The sequence below is a fragment of the Periplaneta americana genome, chromosome 8, assembly GCF_040183065.1.
Source record: "Periplaneta americana isolate PAMFEO1 chromosome 8, P.americana_PAMFEO1_priV1, whole genome shotgun sequence".
NCBI lineage: Eukaryota > Metazoa > Arthropoda > Insecta > Blattodea > Blattidae > Periplaneta > Periplaneta americana.
Window position 1 is genome coordinate 20862194 of NC_091124.1, and position 26584 is coordinate 20888777.

General features: G+C 36.8%; 1 protein-coding gene across 2 annotated transcripts in view; it reads left to right on the forward strand.

Annotated features, from left to right (window-relative positions):
• LOC138704548 (uncharacterized) overlaps positions 1-26245 on the forward strand; it is a 31477-nt gene extending 5232 nt beyond the window's left edge. For both annotated transcript variants that reach the window (XM_069832560.1, XM_069832561.1), the window contains exons 2-7: positions 839-979; positions 1125-1259; positions 3585-3674; positions 9152-9415; positions 10376-10742; positions 21341-26245. In XM_069832560.1, coding sequence (XP_069688661.1) covers positions 839-979; positions 1125-1259; positions 3585-3674; positions 9152-9415; positions 10376-10742; positions 21341-22515 — 2172 coding nt within the window. In that variant the 3' untranslated portion in view covers positions 22516-26245. The remainder of the gene's footprint in view (positions 1-838; positions 980-1124; positions 1260-3584; positions 3675-9151; positions 9416-10375; positions 10743-21340) is intronic.
• The last annotated feature ends 339 nt before the right edge of the window (positions 26246-26584 follow it).

The window sequence follows — 26584 nt, forward strand, 5'->3', positions numbered from 1 at the left end:
TGAGTCCTGCTTCAATCTGTGCTCACCTGATGGACGTGAAAGAGTTTGGAGAAGGAGGGGAGAACGATTTTCACAGTGTTGCATTTCCGAAAATGTGCCGTATGGAGGTGGTGGAGTGATGGTTTGGGCAGGAGTGTGTACGGATGCTCGTACAGAGTTGGTTTTTGTTGAAAATGGCAGACTAACAGCTGATATGTATATAAATGAATGTTTGGCTGATCATGTTGTGCCATTTGGCCAATTTGTAGGCGATAATTTTGTTTTAATGCATGATAATGCACGGCCGCATATTGCCCATGCAGTCGGAGATTATCTCCAAGAAGTGGGAATCTATGTTTTTCCATGGCCAGCAAGGAGTCCAGACATGAACCCAATTGAACACGTGTGGGACATGCTGTGACGGCGTGTTAAGAATAGACGACTGAGACCAGAATCGTTACAAGAGTTGAGGTGAGCACTTGGCGAAGAATGGGAACTTATTCCTCAAGACATTGCTAACCAAATTGAGAGCATGCCAAGACGTATGGATGCAGTTATTCAAGCCAGAGGGGGTAATACCCGTTACTAAAAAGAGTTTTTAATGTTTAAGGCACCATAAAATGAAAAAAACAGTTAGATCAAATGATGCCATAGTTATATGCCCGTTATAATTTTCTCATCAGAGATTTTTTTTTTTTTTTTCAAATGTTGTCGTATAAGGTGCTAAATGAAACATTATTTTGTTTAAATGGGTTTTGTTTCATTTTGAAATAATTGGCAACAAAATACAAGCAAATATAGAAGTGTCCGTTTTTTTTTTGTCCCTGAGTGTATTTACCTTGTGCTTATCTTTTTATAGGCACATTTTGAAGAATCACAGTTTGAGTCACATAGAGCAGATGGACTAAGGAAATTGAAACCGAATGCTGTACCTACTATTTTTAACCATGTTCCACCTCATCGAAACTACACAAGAAGACTGAAGAAAGAGGATACTGGTGTAAGGTTTTGCTCCAATTCATATTTATGAATAATGATTGGAAAATAATTGTATGGCGATTTCAATTACAATTTTTGCATATTGTTTAGAAAGGAAGAATCCCTGCATACATTATTTATGTTTTATGCATTTTTCTGGGTTTCAGTCTCCGAGCAAAGAAAATGAGAAGAAACAAAGTGGAAATAGTAGGTTGGAAATAGTTTCCAGAGATGAAAAAGAAACCGAAAAAAATGCAGGATACAGCTCTAAAAATACGAAAGTTGTAGAAGAAATTGTGAAGGTTTGTTAATGGCAGTTTAAGGTAACAAGGTAGTGTAAATCTGCTGTAAAATAAAACAGCCCACATTTTGTTCTGTAATCTGTTTCATCAACTTTGAAAGTTATCAATTTGACAGTTTTAAGACAGATTAAAGAAACTCTGATGAACATAACCTGTAAATTTCAATGTGCTAGCAAACATATAATAATGTTACTAAAATATTTTAGAAAAAAAAAAGTCTTGTGGGGGAGGGGAAACAGGAAACACTGACATTTCAGTCCCAATTTTTTTCATAAACTAGTGGAAGGATTTGAATGAATATTTTTTTTACACACCCAACAGACATAATTTAATTTTGGTAACTAGAATCATTTTTCTATGTTAATCTCGGAATGATATTGTGAGTATTGCAACGCTCCGCCTCTGTCTACTTTGAATAGTTGGTAAAAATGATAAGTAAACAATACTTAAACAATTAAGTATTACCCTGTCGTCGAAAGGTATGATAGGGTCGACTGTCTCTTTGGTAAGGTGGTACAAAGAAAACACACCATATAAATCATCAACTCTCTCTGTTCACATTTATTAATAACACTATAGAAAAATGGAAATGAACCAAGGTCTCCAGTAAAAATACAATCACTGATAATTCACCAATGCATCGACACTGGCTTGCCACTAAAGGTCAGTGAACTGGCATTCACCATTACACCAACTAGTAACGCCATCTGTACTCACAGATTGTAATTATAAATAACTTGCTAGACAAGTCCTGACTTGTCTGATATGGCAGAAAGGCACTAATACACAACCAATGTAAAATCCCTTGACGAATGCCAGCTTATTCATGTATAATCTCATACTCCATAGGAAATCAAAATCTTTCTACTAATCATAATAAACTTAACCTTACTGACATGAAAACCTATTATGATTCCTGGTAGGCCAGTCTCGAAAACAACTCAACAATGGTCTCTCTTCAACACTCACACCTCCATAATCACACAGCATACTTCACTGCAGCTCGGCTACATTTCTACCTGTAGTAAGTCACAAACCCCGTTCGACCCCAGACTACAGCAGTCCATGTCCCTCCTGAACTGAGTCATCCGTGATCCCATCATGGATAGCTGTTACACCAACCCACAGCTCTCCACAGCTGCCGTCCAACCTTACTCCACGAGAGTCTCCCCCAAACTCAACGTGTCGAAATTCTCCCCCAGGAAAACCGACGCTAAAGAAAAAGAGAAAGCAAAAATGGCCAATGAAAATCAAAGCCTCTGTCACGTGATAACTAAATTCGTTCCTTATGCGTGAGAAAAGGGAGACCAAATGTTAAATGTTATGTTTTATTTAACAACGCTCGCAACTGCAGAGGTTATATCAGCGTCGCCGGATGTGCCGGAATTTTGTCCCGCAGGAGTTCTTTTACATGCCAGTAAATCTACTGACATGTGCCTGTCGCATTTAAGCACACTTAAATGCCATTGACCTGGCCTGGGGTCGAACCTGCAATCTTGGGCATAGAAGGCCAGCGCTATACCAACTCGCCAACCAGGTCAATAGGGAGACCAAGAATGGCAGAAATAAAACAAGCTATCTACAGGAGGAAGAAAGACTAAAAATGGAGGGCAAGGAAGGCCTCTATGAACAGTAAGGGTAACTAATAATAAAAAGAAAATAACAAGACTAAAGAAAAAAAGAAAAGAAAGAAAGGAAGATAGTGAAAATGAGAAATATGTACATAAATATGTAACTAAAATAGGCAAAATATGTAGATAAATAAAAATATGTAACAAAATCTGAGCTTTATTACGTGTATTTTTGCACACTGATAAGAAAACAGAACTGAAAAAAATTACAGGTGTGCCTGTGATTCAATCTCATTTAATTATTGTATGCAGGCGCAATTAATAGTGAAATACTTTCCATATTGTCTGTGGTCATCGATTGCCTTCTGTCTGTTAGAATGTTCTTATAAATGGAAAACGACCTCTCAACTTCACACAAAGTATCTGGCATGTATTTCATATGAAGAATGATACACGGAACAATGTTCTCAGGGAGCTCTGCACACTCAGCCTTTAAGTATTTGCATACAGTGTAGAAAGTTGTGTATCCTGGGCTGTTTTTCAATACATTATTAAATTTTACTGAAACACACTCACCGATTACTTCTGACACAACACTCAGTTTATTGATTGCATCTTTCACTATCGACATAGATTCATGGAGGGTCAAAGTTTTTAAAGTTTTATTATAATATTTGCTTTGGCAGTATCTTGTTGTCGTTCTCTTTATAATTTTGAAGGAAAAAAATAAATATTTATGTATTTATTATTTCAGGAAGATGATCACACATATCCAAAACTTAATGTAAAAGAAGAGAAAAATGATGAAGGTTCCAGAAAATCTGCCACAGAAGGAATTGAAGAGGTATCAATATATTCGACATTTGGATGTCTACAAATCATTTGACTGATAATTGGGTGATGTACATGAAAATGTAGTAATATATGTCATTACTTCTGTTTTCGGATATACTGTAGATACTAAAAACTATTGGCTGTTTACCAACGCAAACCCCTCGCAGCCATTGGCATCTCCTTCTGTGAATGCAAGGCACCACAATACTTCACACATGACTTATCTGCCCACAGTTTGAACCAGCTCACAGCTATGCTGTAACTTTACAGAGGGGAATGGTGGTGAAGTGTTGTGGTGCTGTTGTTTTGAGTGTTCACGTAACCACTGAGGTGGAACCATGCTTTGTTACTATAAAAAATTAAGCTGAGGTTAAGTCATTGACTGTTGGAACCACATGCAAAACATAAGCCTGCTCTGATAATCGGGTTCCGTTAACCTCTGAACTGCACGAATTTTGTAAGGTTTTAATTTTAATTATATCGTACCTCTTACCACTGAAGACTGTGACACCCCTACCTGCTGAGCTACATGGCTGGATGATGATGTAGGACTTCTCTCTAATCTGTGGCCAATTTCATCTATCTACTCAGTGAGAACACGCTTTACACATGTTCATTTCTTTTCCATTACTGATCCAGTTGTACGAAATTTCTTAACTGAATTGTTGTTGTTGTTTTCTAATGCCAGGCGTTTGACAATAAAGTCATTTGACCTCTTGCACTCCAATATTTTTCAAAGATATTATCATGGCCAGCCACTGAAGCACAGATTTTGAGGTGTTCCGAATCCATTTCTTGGTTTGAGTTGCACAATGGGCAGTTAGGGGACTGATATATTCCAATTCTATGCAGGTGTTTGGCCAAACAATCATGGCTTGTTGCCAATCTAAATGCAGCTACAGACGATTTTCGTGGTAAATTGGGAATTAACTGTGGATTTTGATGCAGAGAGTTCTATTTTTTCCCTTGGGATTGTATTATCAAATTTTGTTTGTTGAAGTCTAAGTATGTAGATTTAATAAATCTTTTCACAGAGTAATACGTAGATTTAGTAACAGGTCTGTAAGTAGCAGTGCTGCCCTTCTTTGCTAAAGCATCAGCATTCTCGTTTCCCAGGATTCCACAATGGGATGGTATCCATTGGAATACAATTCTTTTATTGAGTGATATTAATTGAGAGAGCATTTTAGTTATTTCTGCTGTTTGAGATGAAGGTGTGTGTTAGAGACGATTGATAGAATAACTGCTTTGGAGTCTGACAATATAACTGCATTTTAAATTTATTGATGTGGCATAGAAGATTCCTGAGACTTTCACTTATTGCAATGATTTCACCATCAAAACATGTTGTTCCATATCCAAGTGATCTATAAAGTGAGAAGAGACAGCACGTAACACCTGCACCGGCACCTTGTTCTCTGGAGATCAAGGATCCGTCAATGTATAAATGAAGCCAGTTTTGTGGAGGGTATCTAATATTAATTGTCTCTAAAGACAATTGTTTTAGTATTTCAGTGTTTACTTCTGATTTTAGTATTTCTTCTGTTAAATTTAGATTATATTCTATATTTAATAGAGTTAAAGGGTTTGGTTTAATTTGTAGGTTTTCTTTTAAATTCGAGATATAGATTTTCTGTTTTAATTCTTGAACAATGGATATGAAACTTTTTTGAGTTTTGAATCTACAGAGAGGACTGTATGAATGTCAATTGTTTCCTGGTAATCTAATAAGTTTTTCATATTGAATCAGTGCTTTTTCTTCTATTGTCATTTTGATGCTGTTAATATTAGTGAGGAATCTCATAGAATCTATTGGAGTTATTTTGATTCCACCAGTAATGAGTCTGAGAGCTTGGTTTTGAACATATTCTATTTCGTTTATGAACGGTGAAGTAATTAAAAATTATCCGCAGTATGTCAGCACTGGCTGACTAAATTGTAAATCATTGCTTTAGAAAGCTCTGGCGAATCAGGGAATGACTGACGGAAGTTTATTTACAACTGTTCTCCAAGATTCGTATTTCACAAATTTGTCGTCAATAAACACTCGTTGTTCAAGGCTGTATGTCATAATGGACACACTACTGTAACCCACTCTAAATGTATGGTATGCAGCTGTACCCTCACTGTATGAACATGTTTACGTAACTAAACACGAAATATAGGCGAGCAAGAGGTCTGATCACTGCGATGTTGCAGCAGTTACTACGCATACGACTTTTGCTGACACTGGTATAGCCCTGGCTGACTCACTCTGTACCCAGCATGTTTTATGAAATATTGTACTTTCATGCAAAATTATATAATCTAAGAAAGTTAATGTATATAATAGCCATTGGCAATACTGTACACATATAATTTTAATTTCACATGACAATAGAAGAAAAAGCACTGATTCAATATGAAAAACTAGGAAACAATTGGCATTCATACAGTCCTCTCTGTAGATTGAAAACTCAAAAAAGTTTCATATCCATTGTTCAAGAATTAAAACAGAAAATCAATATCCCAAATTTAAAAGAAAACCTACAAATTAAACCAAACCCTTTAACTCTATTAAATATAGAATATAATCTAAATTTAACAGAAGAAATACTGAAATCAGAAGTAAACACTGAAATACTGAAACAATTGTCTTTAGAGGTAATTAATATTAGGTACCCTCCACAAAACTGGCTTCATTTATACACCGACGGATCCTTGATTTCCAGAGAACAAGGTGCCGGTGCAGGTGTTACGTGCTGTCTCTTCTCACTTTATAGATATCTTGGGTATGGAACAACAAGTTTTGATGGAGAAATCATTGCAATAAGTGAAAGTCTCAGGAATCTTCTATGCCACATTAATAAATTTAAAAATGCAGTTATATTGTCAGACTCCAAAGCAGCTATTCTATCAATAGTCTCTAAACACACACCTTCATTTCAAACAGCAGAAATAACTAAAACGCTCTCTCAATTAATATCACTCAATAAAAGAATTGTATTCCAATGGATACCATCCCATTGTGGAATCCTGGGAAACGAGAATGCTGATGCTTTAGCAAAGAAGGGCAGCACTGCTACTTACAGACCTGTTACTAAATCTACGTATTACTCTGTGAAAAGATTTATTAAATCTACATACTTAGACTTCAACAAACAAAATTTGATAACACAATCTCAAGGGAAAGAATGGAACTCTCTGCATCAAAATCCACAGTTAATTCCCGATTTACCAGGAAAATCGTCTGTAGCTGCATTTAGATTGGCAACAAGCCATGATTGTTTGACCAAACACCTGCATAGAATTGGAATATATCAGTCCCCTAACTGCCCATTGTGCAACTCAAACCAAGAAATGGATTCGGAACACCTCAAAATCTGTGCTTCAGTGGCTGGCCATGATATCTTTGAAAAATATTGGAGTGCAAGAGGTCAAATGACTTTATTGTCAAACGCCTGGCATTAGAAAACAACAACATCATTTTAATTTTTTATTTTAATGTGTAAATAAGATTTAAAAAATTTTAACACTAAACATTGTTACCTGAAGATGCCTCAAAGATAAAGACGAAAATGTTCGTAAAATTAATTCTTTATTTTGATTATTAGACGGAATTTATCAAATAAACACACAAGTAGAAAATAAAATTGTAACTTACAGCTTAACAGGCAACAAAATGAATATTAAAATATTTGGAAATTAGATTTGCAATTCAGAAGTAATGATTTGTTTATTTTTTTTAGTAACTTAAATTGATCTAATGAACAGTTGTCCGAAAGTGAATGAACAGTTGTCCGAAAGTGTTGTAGATTTTTTTGTGCAGATGTGCACTTATTTTTAATATTTCATGTCAGATGATTGATACAATCTTCTGTAGTGTGGAAGAACATCTTCTTGCAAGGGTATGGGCCCAATGAAGTCGACACACTGGAAAAAGCATGAGGGATGAGCTGTGGGGGCATCACAAACACCTAAGTATTCGTGAGCAGGCTGCATATCTTCCTCTCATGTCCTCGTCACCCATCTTATTGATGAATGTTGGCCTGAAAGATTGTAATTGCAAATCTTTTCGTATGTGTATCAGCATAGTGATTTTTTGTGATTTCAAGTTACAGTGATCGTTTCTGCAATGATTTTTTGGGAGATCTGTCCACAGCTGCATATGTTTCCTATTGAGTTGATAGTCGTTCTGTCCTCTTCTTATCCAGAATTGATCCAGTTCTGAAGAGCTTTTGTTCCCACCACAATATCGTCATTTTCAGTTGAGCTTCTTTATTGAATCTTGCTGCATTGTAGTACATCCCTTGTGTTCTTTCCAGCATGAGGACATTCATGGGCCCATACACTTGAAAGAAGACCTTTTTCCAGGAACTGTTGTTGTTGTTGTTTTCTAATGCCAGGCGTTTGACAATAAAGTCATTTGACCTCTTGCACTCCAATATTTTTCAAAGATATTATCATGGCCAGCCACTGAAGCACAGATTTTGAGGTGTTCCGAATCCATTTCTGGTTTGAGTTGCACAATGGGCAGTTAGGGGACTGTTATATTCCAATTCTACGCAGGTGTTTGGCCAAACAATCATGGCCTGTTGCCAATCTAATTGCAGCTACAAACGATTTTCGTGGTAAATCGGGAATTAACTGTGGATTTTGATGCAGAGAGTTCCATTCTTTCCCTTGAGATTGTGTTATCAAATTTTGTTTGTTGAAGTCTAAGTATGTAGATTTAATAAATCTTTTCACAGAGTAATGCGTAGATTTAGTAAAAGGTCTGTAAGTAGCAGTGCTGCCCTTCTTTGCTAAAGTATCCACATTCTCGTTTCCCAGGATTCCACAATGGGATGGTATCCATTGGAATACAATTCTTTTATTGAGTGATATTAATTGAGAGAGCATTTTAGTTATTTCTGCTGTTTGAGATGAAGGTGTGTGTTTAGAGACTATTGATAGAATAACTGCTTTGGAGTCTGACAATATAACTGCATTCTTAAATTTATTGATGTGAAATAGAAGATTCCTGAGACTTTCACTTATTGCAACGATTTCTCCATCAGAACTTGTTGTTCCACATCAAAGAGATCTATAAAGTGAGAAGAGACAGCACGTAACACCTGCACCGGCACCTTGTTCTCTGGAGATCAAGGATCTGTCGGTGTATAAATGAAGCCAGTTTTGTGGATGGTACCTAATATTAATTGTCTCTAAAGACAATTGTTTCATTATTTCGGTGTTACTTCTGATTTCAGTATTTCTTCTGTTAAATTTAGATTATATTCTATATTTAATAGAGTTAAAGGGTTTGGTTTAATTTGTAATTTCCAGGAACTTGTGTCAGCCATCTGAAATAAAATAAGGAAAATAAATGCACATCTGCACAAAAAACCTAGGAAGTAACAAGAATTTCGGACCGCACTGTATTTTAGTTGGGTTTATTATTTAGCTCACTATGCACCCCATCTACATTTTATGGTAAAATTTATGTTATTTTAATTTAAATTTCAGGTGTTTGTAAATGTGTCCATAGCCTCACAGCACGCCAATATCTTAAAGTCAACAGTTAAAGAAAGAAGACGGGGTCGATCTTCTCTCAAACAAGAGAAGAAAGATGATGCTGATTGGAGACCAGATAAAGCAAATCGGAGTAGGAAGCGGGGCAGGCCTCCAGGTTCTACCAACAAACGTGGATCACCAGTTAGGAAGTCAGTCAAAGTATCTGTCAGCAACAAGGATAAGTTAGTAGAAGGCGATGAAAGCCCAGTAAACGAGGTTAGTAATAACTATAATGGATTAAGTCATTTAACTATGTTGAACTGGCTTATTGTTTGTGTTCAGAGGTTTAAACCTGACTGAGAATTGTGGATTTTTAAGGATGCGTTTCTTAAAACAAATTGATACTTTATTTAGTTTTGGAGTACATCATTATGTAGGATTAATTTCTCACAAATTACAGCCAATTTTATTATTTATTATTTTTTCGGAATATGTATGATAAGACTTTCTGTGTTAAATTTTAACGTATCTTGTTTACATGTTTCGACCTATTTATGGGTCATCTTCAGAACTGGTCGTTGTTGGTCTTGGCGCCTCTTGTTGTTTCCTGTGAGGGTGCGTTCGTAGTGTAGAGTCAAAGAGTGTATGTGTTTTGAAATTGAGTTGTGTGTTGAGAATATCGTTGGGGTGTGTTTTTGTGTGTCTGTATATTTCATATTGTTCTAGTGTGTTGAGTTTCTGACTTTTTGGTTGGATGTGCAGTATGTCCAGTATGTCCATGTCTGTGTTGATGTCTCTGTAGGTGTGGTTAGCATTTGTGATGTGTTCTGCATATGTGGAGGTGTTTTGTAATTTTGTTATGGCTGTAATGTGTTCTTTGTAACGTGTTTGAAATGATCTGCCTGTCTGTCCTTTGTAGAAGTTGTTGCAGGTGTTACATTTGAGTTTGTATACGCCTGTGTGGTTACATGTAAACAAGATACGTTAAAATTTAACACAAGAAAGTCTTATCATACATATTCCGAAGTGATACAGTGTTAAAAGTTGTGTAATCAAGATGTATTATTTTTTTTTTTTTGTTAATTTTCTCTCCTAAAATTAGGGTGCTTGAAGTATTCGATGACGCTGATTATTCGCGTGTATACTATAATTATTCCGGATAAGTATATGTCACCATAGGAACTATGGCTGCTAATGAAATAAAAGTGAATAATTTTTATTTTAATGTGTTTGCAGAATCGTTCATCTTCTCAAGAAGAGTGCATTAGTGAGGAGAAGACGCAATGTTTTGTGTGTGGCAAGAAGGTGGATAATGGCACTCCATTGCACACACTGACCAGTACAACCAAGATGTACATGCATCAGAAATTGCACAGGATAGTGACAGGAGAGATGGAATTTCTCATTGAAGAGGAAGGTGTTCTTTGTGCCAGGTGTACCAACCTTCTAAACTACATGGACCGCATTGAGGTGGAACTCAACATGCTCAACAAAGCTATCCTTAATTGCATTAGGAAGAAGTATGGAATGGGGATCAGAACATCTGATAAGGAAAACGAAAATGTGCTGCCTGATATGGAAGGAGGTGATCAGGAACATTCTGGTAAACAAGTTTTCTTTTATTTCATCGAGCTACACACAGTCTGGTATTTGGTTCTTATGAATTTCATTATGCAATTCTAAAGTGACTATAAGGTTTAGTAATATCAAAATGATACAGGATATGGCTTGAATAATGCAATTTATTGGAATGTTGTTACTTCTTTGAAAATGACACATTTCAAGTGATCCCTTTGGTATCTTATGGTTTGTTGCAATCAACTGAAAATTTGTTCATGACACATTGCAATAAAACTGGGGTTTCGTTGTTTTCTTGGGCTTCTTCCTGTATCTTGTTCTTCATATCCTGGATACAGTGTCTGGTTTGAGATATCCCCATCAGCAGCTGCAAGGTCTGGAGATGGAGTAGACCAGTTGTTAATTACTTACTGGCGTTTAAGGAACCCGGTGGTTCATTGCTGCCCTCACATAAGCCCGCCTCGTCCCTTATCCTAAGCTAGATTAATCCATTCTCTATCATCATATCCCACCTCCCTTAAATCCATTTTAATATTATCTTCCCACCTACGTCTCGGCCTCCCCAAAGGTCTTTTTCCCTCCGGCCTCCCAACTAACACTCTATATGCATTTCTGGATTCGCCCATACGTGCTACATGCCCTGCCCATCTCAAACGTCTGGATTTAATGTTCCTAATTATGTCAGGTGAAGAATACAATGCGTGCAGTTCTGTGTTGTGTAACTTTCTCCATTCTCCTGTAACTTCATCCCTCTTAGCCCCAAATATTTTCCTGAGAACCTTATTCTCAAACACCCTTAACCTATGTTCCTCTCTCAAAGGAAGAGTCCAAGTTTCACAACCATAAAGAACAACTGGTAATATAACTGTTTTATAAATTCTAACTTTCAGATTTTTTGACAGCAGACTGGATGATAAAAGCTTCTCAACAAAATAATAACAGGCATTTCCCATATTTATTTGTGTTTAATTTCCTCCCGAGTATCATTTATATTTGTTATAGTTGCTCCAAGTTATTTGAACTTCTCCACCTCTTCGAAAGATAAATTTCCAATTTTTATATTTCCATTTCGTACAATATTCTCGTCACGAGTCATAATCATATACTTTGTCTTTTCGGGATTTACTTCCAAACCTATCGCTTTACTTGCTTCCAGTAAAATTCCCGTGTTTTCCCTAATCGTTTGTGGATTTCCTCCTAACATATTCATGTCATCCACATATACAAGCAGCTGATGTAACCTGTTCAATTCCAAGCCCTCTCTGTTATCCTGGACTTTCCTAATGGCATACTCTAGAGCAAAGTTAAAAAGTAAAGGTGATAGTGCATCTCCTTGCTTTAGCCCATAGTGAACTGAAAATGCATCTGACTGAAACTGACCTATACGGACTCTGCTGTACATTTCACTGAGACACATTTTAATTAATCGAACTAGTTTCTTGGGAATACCAAATTCAATAAGAATATCATATAAAACTTATCTCTTAACCGAGTCATATGCCTTTTTGAAATCTATGAATAACTGATGCACTGTACCCTTATACTTCCATTTTTTTCTCCATTATCTGTCGAATACAAAATATCTGGTCAATAGTTGATCTATTATGCCTAAAACCACACTGATGATCCCCAATAATTTTATCTACATATGGAGTTAATCTTCTTAAAAGAATATTGGACAAAATTTTGTACGATGTCAACAAAAATGATATTCCTCGAAAGTTACTGCATTTAGTCTTGTCCCCCTTCTTAAAGATAGGTACGATTATGGACTCCTTCCATTGTTCTGGTACAATTTCCTTTTCCCAAATAGCAAGTACAAGCTTATAAATTTCGTTAGATAATGCACTTCCACTCTCTTATATTAATTCTGCTGGAATTTGATCGATACCTGGAGACTTATAATTTTTCAGATTTTCTATCCCAATTTCGACTTCAGAAAGTGTGGGTTCGGGTATAAATGGCTCAGCAGTTTGTATTTCAATTTCGTCCTGATCATTTCTATTTGGCCTATGTATTTTAGTAGTTGCCCAAAATAGTTTTTCCATCTGTTCAGTGGACCAATTGTTATCGCTATTTAAAGCAAGAAGCTAAGCATCTAGGGAAAAGATTCTCAATGACCACAGTGTGTCTCTAGCATGCGTCGTTGCGCCATCTTGTTGAAATCATATGCTATTCCTGTTTAATACGTCTTTGATTTATGTCTGTAACATTTGTCAGTACCGTTCACCTTTCACTGTAACAGCTGCCTCATTTTCATCTTGAAAGAAGTAAGTTGACTAACAGAAACAGTACACCATACGGTCACCTTTTCACTTTGTATTGGCAGTTCATGCTGTCCCTAGACAGTATTCAATTGTTGCTGCTCTCATTTCATTTTATAGTTGAGCCAAACTCGTCAGAACCAACGTGTCATGAACATTTCTGAGTAAGATTGCAATACAGCATAAGGTACCAAGGGAATTATTTCAAATGTGTCATTTTTTTTAAATAATGGCATACCAATAAATTGCATTGTTCATGCCATATTCTGTGTTACAGTAGAATCTCTATTATCCATGGTAATGAAGGGATGGGCTGAATGTCTAACCGAAAAAATCAGGTAATCCATACCATAAACATTTTCGTAAATTTAGTGAATAATACATACACTTTCGTAATTTCCTCTGTGGTATTGTATTTAACATGCTAGGTCATGGATCAGAAGTTCACTAATTTAAGTCTCGTTGTCAATGACACGTTTTAAGGAGCAAGGAAAGTCCTTGTAATGGCTGTCTAGCCAAATATATTAATTTATCATAATGAAAATAAAACCTTTCATAATTTTTCTTGTAATGATTGAAATTATACTCGTATAGAAAGTAGCTTTGAAAATTATGGGAATTAAAAGTGACAATACTTTATTCTTTCTCCTGCAAAATCTTTTTAAAAACACATAGTGGATTTTGAAGGCGCAGCAACGATATACACTGTCTTTCAGCATACCCACAGCCAAAAATCGCTGGGAGTAAGATCCAACGAACGGTTTGGCCATTGCTTTGGTCCTCCTCTACCAATCCATATTCGTTAAAATGTTTCATTAAGATACATTTGTACATCCCGAGCAAAGTGCTGTGGGGCACCTTCCAAGATTTTCCGTAAAGTTGACCTGGAAAGACCAGATTCTTCACTGTATTCTTGATTTAGGCCTGTAACACACTTGAAGAGTTTTCGCTAGCGAGAAATGTGTTGCGAGAAAATTCAAAGATTGATAACATGGATTCAAATTGACGTCCACACACTGGAAGAGATTCTCGTTCGAGGCAAAAACCTCGCGTGAGTTTTTTGCTGGAATTGGTAGCTCAGCGAATTTTCTTGACACATTTATCAAAGATGTTTGACATTTATACTCTTCATGATGATTGAATGTAGAAAAAGATATCACAGGTGGCGATGAATTGTATTGTTTTTATTTGAAAACGAGGTATGATGGCTGATAATTGCAGTCAGAAACTTATCGAAGTTGTACGATGTCACCCGTAGGCCTATTTATATGATACACGGGATGAAAATTATAAAAACACGAAATTTAAAGAAGAAATCTGGAGATAAATATCAGATTATCTGAAAATAAATAGGGCTATATTTTATTTTGATGAGATTTAATAGTATTAATAAACATTTGAAATAATGTATCTATTTGTCTTAACAGTTTACATAATTTTAATCAGAACATAGCAAAGAATCCTCTATCATATCATGAATGGCAAAAAACTATGGTCCATTCAACCTAAAATAACGCCTAAACATATCATCATTCAAATCGAAACCAGTGTCCAAAACTCGCCCTTATTTTCGTAAGATACAATGTGATTTTCAGATATTTCTGACTTTAATTTTAGGCCTACTTTTTCTTTTCATTAACAAAATATGTTCATGTAACTCCATTTCCTCATCATTTGAATACTCAGATTCAACATAGTGTTCGTACGTAATTTGTAAAGTATACTTACAGGTTATATATTTAAGTACGACAATATACGTAAATACATAACCTATAATATTTCTCCCAACGAGTGATTACTATAATCAGAAAAATACTTTCTGCATGAAGGCAATGCATAGATGATCATAGCGAGGTGTGATCTGTGATAGCGAGAACTCGCCAAGTGTGTGGAGGAAGGCTCTTCGCCTCTTTCTTGCAACGCATTTCTTGCCAGTGAGAACTCTTCAAGTGTGTTACGGGCCTTACTTAGACTACGTAAGAAAGCCTCTTATACAGCAACTATGTTTTCAAGAAATCAGCCTGTACTTGGCCGACCACTGCTCACTTTGTAATTATCAGCAACTGAGCTGGTTTCAACGAACTTATCATATACAGTAAATGGTTAATCTAGGTGGTGGGATCACTGTTGAAGTAGGCTTCATATTTTTTATGAATTACTGTGGGAGGCTGAAACACCTCCATCTTTTGTCCCTGCTCCAGACTGAATTTTGTAACCATTTTTACAATAGAGAAGAAAAGAAAAAAAATTCATTGTAGCCATGGAAATACCTTGACCTACCCTACTTTGAAGAGATGAAAACATGTTTTCCTCAAGGTCCTTGCATGACATAAACATGAACTGGGTTAGGCCCGTTACACACTAGAAGAGATCTCGTTAGCGAGAAATGTGTAGCAAGAAAAATCAAAGATTGATAACATGGATTCAAACGGACATCCACATACTGGAAAAGATTCTCATTCTATGCGAAAACCTCGAGCGAGTTTCTTGCTGGAATTGGTAGCTCAGCGAATTTTCTTAACACATTTATACTATTTATGGTGACTGAATATAGAAAAAGATGAAGTAGAAGTAATATCACAGGTGATGGTGAATATATTGTATTGTATTTTTATTGACACTGAGGAAAGATTACTGATAATAATTGCAGTGAGAAACTTATCGAACTTGTATGATGTCACCTGTATTTATGTGTTACACGGAATGAAAACTATAAAAACACGAAACTTAAAGAAGAAATCTGGAGACAAAAATCAGATGATCTGAAAATAAGTAGTCCAATATTTTATTTTGATGTACTTTAATAGTATTAATTATAACATTTGAAATTGTATCTATATGTCTTAACAATTCCATACATAATTTTAATCAAACCAGAGCATAGAATCCTCTAGCATATGAACTGCAAAAAAACTGAGGTCTATTCATCCTGAAATAACGCCTATATGTATCATCATCCAAATCCGAAACATCAGTGACCGAAACTTGCCATTAACTTCGTGAGCTACAATTTGATTTCTAATCCAGATTTTTCTGGCTTTAATTTTAGGCCTACATTTTCTTTTCATTAACAAAATATGTTCATGTAACTTCATTTCGTCATCATCTGAAGATTCAGATTCAACATAGTGTAGCTCGTACATCATTTGTAAAGTTTCAATATGTAACCTGTACTATTTCCTCCGAGTGATTACTACAATCAGAAAAATATTCTCTGCATGAAGACAGTGTATAGATGATCATAGCAAGAACTCGCTATAGTGTGTGGAGGAGTGCTCTTTGCCTCACTCTCACTACACATTTCTTGCCAGCGAGATCTCTTCAAGTAACAGGCCTTACTACCGATATAAGTGTCAACATTTTTTAGAGACATGGTGAATTATGAAATTTGCCTTACCGATGTCACTATCTAGTAAATGTGATCCTTCACACTATTAGACTATCAGAGTTCAGAGAGATTTTAATTGATTGTTCCTAGTAATGTAAACCAATCAGCAGCTTTTGTTTTCCACATAAGAAGAAATTAAAGTAATTAATTAATTTATTTATTTAATCCACTCAACAATGTAATTACAGAGTAGATAAAATGAAAATAACAGTAGTAATACATACAGGGTGTAACAACTTTAATGTTTAGAATTTCTGGAATATGTTCCCTGACACGTTCTACGTTGATTAAAAGTTCTATAGGTTGTGACGGGTTTTACCTGGTGGCACACGTTGTTGTTTATCTTCCTCTCTGTCGCGTCGCCGGCAGAGGAGAAGTCGATGGACGGATGCTGGAAGATCTTGTCCCCCGGTAGAGGAGACCTCTTCTCAGGGACCTTGTGGTTTTGTGGGCGTAGGATATAATGTGATGTTCGTCGTTCTCACGAAAATAAACCAAGGAGTAGAGTTCCACTAAGTGTATTTATTCGGCTCACTTCCCTTGCTTGAGTCCAAGCGACGGAATACTGGCTGTTGTCTTCTGTGTGATTTCGGCTTCTCGTCTAACGCCAGTTTAAAATCGCTGCTGTCACTTTTTGAGTAAAACACAAAGCTAAAAAGTGCGAAATCTACACTTTATCACTTCGATCGGCTGGAAAACGGAGAATGATAAGATATACACGATCGGAACAAGTGCCGGAAATATTATTAATACTCACGCGATCGGCTCACAGGCCGTAGACTATATAAGTGAGTAAACACGCCACTGGCCGGCAGTCTTCTGACCAAACACACGCTCGGCTCACGCCCTTTTAAATACTCACTAAGGTGACGCGCTCACCAGACGCTACTATTGTTTGCAAAATTCAAACAACGCTACGAGCGCGTTCCTAGACAGGAAAAACCCCTTTATGCTATACTAAAGTTCAGTAACCTACCTCGCGTCTACTGGTTTTAAATGCGTTAGGCGCCTGTCAGACTGAGTGAATAAAGAGCCTGTTACGCGCTTCGCTGATCCCCCTTGCGTAAGTTAAACATCTTACAGAAATATAGAAATATCTAAAATGAAACTATACTATAACTTATATAGGAGAAAAAATATCTTACTATCGCCGGACCACCCGACTACAGCTTCAAGGTTTGGAGTATTTGTACCCCAAAGTTAAATTTTTTTTGAGTTTAATTTTATCGCTGAATACTGAAAGAAGTAACACCAATTTCCGAAAGTGACATGTCTATGTCATTATTTTTATTATTACCATATTACATTTTAATATCAACTACTTGTGAGTATGAAAGAAGCAGTGCAAAGTTGAAAAAAAATATCCTTAAGATTCCAAACACTGTACTTCTTGTGGAAAATGTGATTAATTCTATCTCTGCTCGAAATGTCCTCCTTAAGCTGCAATACAGTTCTCGGCTCTACGCAGAAGTCCATTTGTGGCTGATTGAATGGTACGAGGGCTGTTCTTTATTAATTCAGAAGCAGCAATGATTCTGTTCCACAACTGTTCACGTGTGTCAACTTCTGTTGCATACACCATTCTTTTCATATCACCCCACAGGTAATAATCCAAAGGCGTTAAATCAGGTGACCTTGGAGGCCATGCCTAAGGACCACCACGACCTATCCAGCGATTGAAAAAATGTTCATTCAAAAAGTTTCTCACACGGAGAGAGAAGTGAGCAGGATGACCATCATGTTGGAAGTACATGTCATGTCTCACAGCCAACGGAACATCTTCCAGCAAACCTGGTAGTTCATTTCGTAAAAATAATTCATAAACTTCTCCTGTTACATTGCGATCGAAGAGGAATGGGCCTATAAGTCTGTCGTTTAGCATACCGCACCACACCTTAATAGAAAATCTACGTTGAAAATGTCTTTCTCTTATTGCATTCGGGTTTTCATATACCCATGTATGACTATTTCGAAAATTAGTTATGCCATTTCTGGTGAATGTAGCCTCATCAGTGAACAAAATCTTTGCAACCAATTGAGGTTCAATCGTCAACCAGTTACATGAATTCAAACGAGGAGTCAAATCTTGTGGCTCAAGATGCTGTACTCCTTGGTCGTGATACGGATACAAACATTCCTTATGTAGTGTTCTCCATACCTTCATATGATTTACGTCGAGCTGTGCAGCAATCCTCCGTGTACTTAACCGTGGATTTTCGTCTACAATATCAATAATCATGTCTTGTACCTGTGCCTGTTCTTGTCGTTGTGCATTCTCCTTCTTCAACACAAGCACTTGGAAGTTGACCAGATTGTGAAATTTGCCAATAGGCACGTGAACATACCTGTGCACTAGGAATCCTACAATTTGGGAACTGTGCTTGATATGCCAAAACAGCTGCTGTTGCATTGCCATCACACAGTCCATACACATAAACTATGTCGGCATATTCCTGATGTGTGTACACAAAAGGCATGTTTTAATGGTCAAAACTCAATAAAAAGACTAGTCACAATACAGTTTATTTTTCCCACAACTGTTATTTTAAACTGTTGTCTGTTTCGTTTCCTTAGCAACCTAAACAATTTTAATTTACATGATGAAAGAGTGATGGAACGGAGAAAAATTCTCTCCGGCGCCGGGATTTGAACCCGGGTTTTCAGCTCTACGTGCTGATGCTTTTCCACTAAGCCACGCTGGATACAACCCCGACGCCGTTTGGAATCGTCTCAGATTAAGCTCCATCTCTTGGGTTCCCTCTAGTGGCCGCCCTCTGCACTACGTCATAGATGTCTATGAACGCAGGACCGAAGTCCATCACTCTTTCATCATGTGATGACGCAGAATATCTGCATGGAAATATCATATGTACTTCGGTACATCAAAATATATATGATATGCGTAATAAATCACTTTGTGATTTAAGACGGCGCCCATACCGTCGGATCCCGGCCAAACAGTCACTCATCTGAGTGCACCTCAACACATGTATGGACTTCGGTCCTGCGTTCATAGACATCTATGACGTAGTGCAGAGGGCGGCCACTAGAGGGAACCCAAGAGATGGAGCTTAATCTGAGACGATTCTAAACGGCATCGGGGTTGTATCCGGCGTGGCTTAGTGGAAAAGCATCAGCACGTAGAGCTGAAAACCCGGGTTCAAATCCCGGCGCCGGAGAGAATTTTTCTCCGTTCCATCACTCTTTCATCATGTGATGACGCAGAATATCTGCATGGAAATATCATATGTACTTCGGTACATCAAAATATATAAAATATATATAATTTTAATTTAATTTCTCTTAAAAGTAAAATTTCCTTCATTCACTGCTTTTCAAATGTTTCTTATATATCTCTACTTAGTAATGCCATAAAATAGGCCTTGTATAAACGGTATAATGCTTGGAGCTGCAAGAAGTTCTATTTATTCCAGCTCTGTTATCTCTGTAACCTCTCAATTTCGGATATAGGTTTAATCAACGTAGAACGTGTCAGGGAACATGTTCCTGAAATTCTAAACATTAAAGTTATTACACTCTGTATAATAATGGTATAAACTTAAACAGTTACAATCCAATACTACTCAACAAAAGATATTAAGCAAATATTACATATAAATCTCTGTAAACAAAAATAAAAGTATTTACAGTATGAAGAAAACTTAGATTATATTAAAGTAATAGAGCCAGTGATGAAATGCAAATAACTAGTCACAGATTAGTAACGATAATACAATAATTGATGAGGGATTAGACCTATGTTAAGTCAGAATTAGGAGTGAGTTTGTAATGATAATTGATATGAAATAAGTTAAGAAAGAAGACCAAAAATACAATATGCAAACCAGTTAAGACCTATTTATTAGCAAAATACTTATGGAGTGTTTTGAACGCTACCAGTATTTATTTCTCTCAAGAGTGTGGTTCTGTTCTGAAAGATGTCAATATTGCTCAGTTTATTATAGAAGGAACAGATTCTAAGAAGTGGAGAGTAGGTACTTATAATAACATGCCCTAGCATAGTTTATATTAAATGTTTTACTGGTCCTACAGTTCTCTCTTGGTACATGTATTGCTATCCTGGACAGTAGATGACTATTTACAGAACTTGTTATTAAATTATGGAGGCATTTTATATCAATATTATTTCTTCTGTGTTGCAAATTTTCAAAATTAAAGAGAGACAAAAGAGATGAGTACGAAATACTACTTTCATTATTCCAGGAGGTATAGTAACCAAATCATTTAAGAAACAAAAATCTGGTGATCCTTTTTTGAACTCTCTCAATTTTGTTAATATATTGGGTGTTCAGTTCAAAGTGTGTCATGGCTCGCTGTATGCCGTCATGTGGCTAGTCGATGAACCTAGAGAATTCAATCTTCCTACACTTCCGCAGAGGTGTATTACCTATCTGCCAGAGAAGTTGCCTAGCAAGTATGGCGTTCATTCTGAAGAGTACTTACCAATACGTACGGTAACGTCTGTAGTGGCAGGAATGTGAACTGTTTGGAAACACGTACTGAGGTGAGTTTTTTCTTACTGTCGAGATATGGGGAGAGGGTTAAGACAATTACTTACGTATTTGTTGACATTAATTTCTACAGTCATCATGGGCACGGAGCATTTGATTTGTGTTGTGGAATGTTGCCGTACGCAAACGATGATAAGAAATACCCTGCATACGACTTGGCCTCGCAAAACACAGTTCGAAAGAGGTTATGGTAGCACACAGACCGTACAGACCGCCATCTGTTGCTACGACATTCAAGTTATACCGTACACGTTCTCAAGTTCAGATTGAACGCCTTGATTAATAGGCAACTTCTCTGACATAAAAGCTGAAACTCGCCTCAAATCGCTGACTCATCCATCAACAGTGACGTCATGACACACTTTGAAATGAACACCCAGTATTTAATTTGATGTTGTGTTTATGCTTATAATGATTTTTTTTTTCTCTTATTTGCTAGGTGAGTTGATTGGTTTTAATTTGGAGAGTTCAAGAGAAGAAACCAGAAGTGATTGGATAAACTACGAAGGGAATACTACACTGTCTGTTAGTGCCAATATTGACTCTCTGGAGACTGTTGCTGGTGAAGAAGAACATACTTTGGCTGAAACTGTGCCTTTGGAAGATATACAGTGTCGTATGTGTAGGTTCAGAACTTGTTACAAGTCGCTTATGATCTTTCACGTTCGTCAGCATTTGAAAAAAACTTATTCGTGTGACTTTTGTAATGTTACTCTGCCAGAAGGAGCGACAAGTTGGGTGGAAGAGGAGGATGCTGACGAATACACACATCAGGATGATATAACTGAAGACGAAGTGCAATTAGGTGATGAAGTAGCACAAAACAATGAGGCTCTGAGACACACTGAGCTGGAGAGCAGCACAGATGTGCCTGGTAGCAAAGATATATTAGTGACCTTAGTGCCTGAAAGTGAAAATGTAAGTGAAGTTGTGTTTAGAGTGGTACACCAGAATTCTCTTAGTAATAAATCACAAGAAGGGACTGAAGATACAGGAGACGTAGAAGAAATGATTCAATTTCCGAATCAGAGATATAATGAATCTGAAGCTAAGAATGCCCCGTGTTTACCAAGTGCAAAATCAGTAAACAGTAATAGTACAAAAATTAGAGTTTTGAATGAAATGGGATTAATAGTAACACAAGAACTAGTGAAAGAGGAAGATAAGAGTGGTGAGGCAAATAAAAATGTGTCTGAAGATCCTGAAAACTCTCAATTGTCATATAATGTAGTGGTACCTGGTGCAGTATCTATAGCAGACGAATCTCAGACATTTTCTGCAGAAAGCAGAAATACACAGTTACTCAGCAAGTGCCTCGAGAATAGTGATAGTTGTAAAAATGTAGCTTTGAAGGAAGTGGGGGTGAATGTGGTGCAGTCACCAAGGAGCAAAGTGAAAAGTAAACCGATGCGAATCTTGAACGAGCTGGGGGTGATAGAAGTCACTTCAGTGGACTCTGCAGACCCTTTATTGCTGGACTTGAATACAGAAGCAAATGAAATGAAAGTGAATGTTACGCCAGGCATGATGACATATTCCAGTAGTGATAGAAGAGTAAATATGTCATTAGTTGACAATTCTTCGGAATTGAATAATGGTGTGTTTGGCAGCTGAAATCTCAAGATACATTTTGATATGCCTCTGACAGAAAACATGTAAAATACGAGACATTGCCAATTATATGAGATGTGCCAATAGTTTTAATGGCTGTATATACCTCGACCCAGAGCTTTTGGTAGGCAAATTAAACAAACCTCCATTGTGCTACAAGTGAAAGCACATGCTTGTCGACAGTGGAAGACATAATGCATTACGCTTAATACAAACCTTGTCTTTGTATAAAATACTAAAAGAAACCGAACGACATACTGTATTTATTATTGTGTGACAGTTTTTTATTTTACATAACTTCAAATTCTATAACTTATTCCTAATTTCTGTGTGAGTTACAGAAAAGTTAACAATTAGAGACTTTAAATCAGTCTGACATAGACATAGCTTCACCTGTAAGCTTCGTTATTTCTTTCAGTTTCATATTCACATTGTTCATTTCTTCAATCATATTAAAAATATTGAGCATGCAAATATGAGGAAGGAATAGAGGAAGAGATGGGGGGGGGGGAAAAGAGAGACAGGGGGAGGGAGAAATTATATATCTGTGTAGTAACTTATTGCATTGACACAAAATTTTAACTGTCGATGTAGTGTAGTGGAATTTGTTTTTGTGTCACTACTTTGATTTTGATTCCTGTGTCGTTCTATTTCTGTTGCATTAATATACTTTGTTTCTTCATTCTGTTATTAATAAATCTGTGAACATTGCAGTGCTAAATTTGCATTACTTATGGCTATGAATTGCCACTGATTCAAATTTCTCTATACCGGTACATAAAACTGTAATTTTTTACTAGACATACCAAAAACAAGTATATAAACTATATTGTAGATATAATTTGGAACTCGTATTGATTTTGTGTCGTAGTTTCAAACATATCTTCACACTTTGAAGACAGTTCATCCATGATCTGCATGGGTTGGCACAGATATTTAAAATTTTGAATCTTTCAGTATCAATAATGTATTCTATCTCTGTAAATTAAACTACACTAAACTGTCAGTAGACATTTCTTTACGCGACCTTAGCATAGCTTCCTCCAGGAAATGGGTAAAGCTGGGAGTTCCGTTTACTAAAGATTATTTTTTTTTTTTTTGGTCCTACAGAATATATCTGTTATGGTAACAATTAATATCAGGCCATAAAGGGAAAAACACTGGAGGAGGGGAGTTCGATCTGGTGCTGTGGATTGGACTTTGGCGTAGCTCAATGGTGAGAGTGCTTGGTACATAGAACCAAGAACCTGGGTTTGATCCCCGGCGCCAGAGGGAATTTTACTTTTCTAATATCATTGTTCAAGAATTAAAACAGAAAATCAAAATCCCGAATTTAAAAGAAAACCTACAAATTAAACCAAACCCTTTAACTCTATTAAATATGGAATATAATCTAAATTTAACAGAAGAAATACTGAAATCAGAAGTAAACACTGAAATACTAAAACAATTGTCTTTAGAGACAATTAATATTAGATACCCTCCACAAAACTGGCTTCATTTATACACTGACGGATCCTTGATCTCCAGAGAACAGGGTGCCAGTGCAGGTGTTACGTGCTGTCTCTTCTCACATTATAGATCTCTTGGGTATGGAACAAGTTTTGATGGAGAAATCATTGCAATAAGTGAAAGTCTCAGGAATCTTCTATGCCACATCAGTAAATTTAAAAATGCAGTTATATTGTCAGACTCCAAAGCAGCTATTCTATCAATAGTCTCTAAACACACACCTTCATCTCAAACAGCAGAAATAACTAAAATGCTCTCTCAATTAATATCACTCAATAAAAGAATTGTATTCCAATGGATACCATCCCATTGTGGAATCCTGGGAAACGAGAATGCGGATGCTTTAGCAAAGAAGGGCAGCACTGCTACTTACAGACCTGTTACTAAATCTACGTATTACTCTGTGAAGAGGTTTATTAAATCTACATACTTAAAAGTAGAAAAGTTTTCCGGGCTATGAGGCCGTGGTCTGTTGGTTGTGAGACCAAACGTTTCGTTCACTGCTGCGGTGAACATTTTCAGTGATGTCTATTGCTGGTGCGGCTGGTTCTACTGCGTGTGCCGATTACAGTCTGCGCTGGCTGCATCGTTGTATATATAGTGCGGGAGGGGGGGGGGGGCTTGCTGTTGTCGCCTCGGTCCGCGCTCGAATGTGCTTCGCGGGCGGGTTTGCTGTTTTCCACGCGCTCCGCGTCCGGGGTTGTGTTGTTTAATTGTGCTACGCGGGCGGGTTTGATGTTGGTTTTCCTTAATGCCGGATACCAGGCCTTGTTAACCTTGAGGCCTTCTTCTTTTCGATTGAAATTGTTCTTATGTTTATATATTTCAATCGCCTCTCGGTGTAGCCTCGCGTAGAAATGTGGTGTGTCGCTGAGTGTATCTTTGAAAAATATTGGAGTGCAAGAGGTCAAATGACTTTATTGTCAAACGCCTGGCATTAGAAAACAACAACAACTTTTCTAATATCAATAGGAGTTCCATGTTGTAGATTTGCTGCATGCAGGAGTGCTCTCCCTGATAAAGAATTCCAGGTAAAATTTTAATTGAATAATAAGGAAAAATATAAAATAATTTACCTGTTTAAGAAGCTAAAACGAAATATTTATGTCCATAAGCATTACTAAAGAAACCTAGCTTATTTTAAATATTTTTTTTTTTATCCAATGCCACCAGGTTGTCTTTTCGACATTTCTGGTCTTCTCTCCTGACTGTGGCTTAATTGTAACCCACTTCTGAGGTTGGGGCACCTGGAAGGCGGAGTTACATTACCCCGATGATGTGATAGGATGATTATGATAATGTGGTGCCAGGAGAGGTCTTACATCTAAACTTAACCTAAATTCCAGACCATGGACGAACACAGGAATAATCCCTTTTAAGGAAAAATTCCTGTGCTCTAACCGGGAATCGAACCCGGGACCTCAGAAGCCAGAAGCTCTGACCACCGCTGGTCTTATTTTAAATATAAAATGGTGGGTACTTGAATTGAGTCATTAACATCAGTGTTCCCCTCTAGGAGGAACTTGTACTTGTAGACACTTTACTGCAGAATGTTGCCCTTTGTGCACCATGAGAGGTGCATCAGTGTGATGACTATTGGAAGCAATGATGAAATTCTAGTAGAGGAAACACGAGTCCCTTGCGGAAACCAAGCACCTATCATTGTCTTTGTCCACCACAAATTTCATATGAATCCACTGCGATTCGGATCCTGATAATCAGCGTGGAAAGCCGATGCTTTAGTCATTCGGCTAATGGTGCTCCTTATACAAAAAAAGTTTTAAGTTCTGGGTTCTTATAATAACATAGGGAATTCTATTTGTTGTGTAGGCCTACATTTAACACTATATATGTATTGCAATTTAGACATAGGATTTATGGGCACTAAAAGCTGAGAATGCCACTGAGTATACTAGACTGCATGTGATGTCTGTTGGGAGGGTTTTCGAGGCCTGATTCACAAGTGTGCGAATTCTAACCAAGAGGGCTATAATAGAAGAGAGGGGCTCATAAACCAGATTAAGCGTAATCTGTCAAGAGTCTTCTCGCAATGATGAGCAGAGTGCCATGTGCACAAAAATGGCTGGAATTTCAAACGACTTCTCTGCACTTACCCATTATATTCATATTTGAACCAGTGTATGAAATGTAATCACCCCTATTATAATTTCACTTTTTTCCTTCCTTTCTTGCAAAAAAAAAAAAAAAAAAAAAAAAACAAGCCAATACCAATACCATCAGCATGATAGAACATGATATCCCAGAAGACAGAGGTTAAAATTGGGCTGTGAAGTTTGAAATGAGCACCAGGTTTTTCTAATAGGTAGAAGGAAAAAAAAAATTGTTGTACTGTAATTAACAAGTAACAATTTGATTTTTAATGTACAAAACGAGAAGTAAAACTGTCATACTGCATGAGAAATCTTACCTTCCAAGAAACTGTTAAATAGTGATGCAAATAACCCTTTATCATACCTTGAGGCTGTTTGCAAGTGGTCATTGTACTTTTTTCAATAATCTCTAGACACACACCTTCATCTCAAACAGCAGAAATAACTAA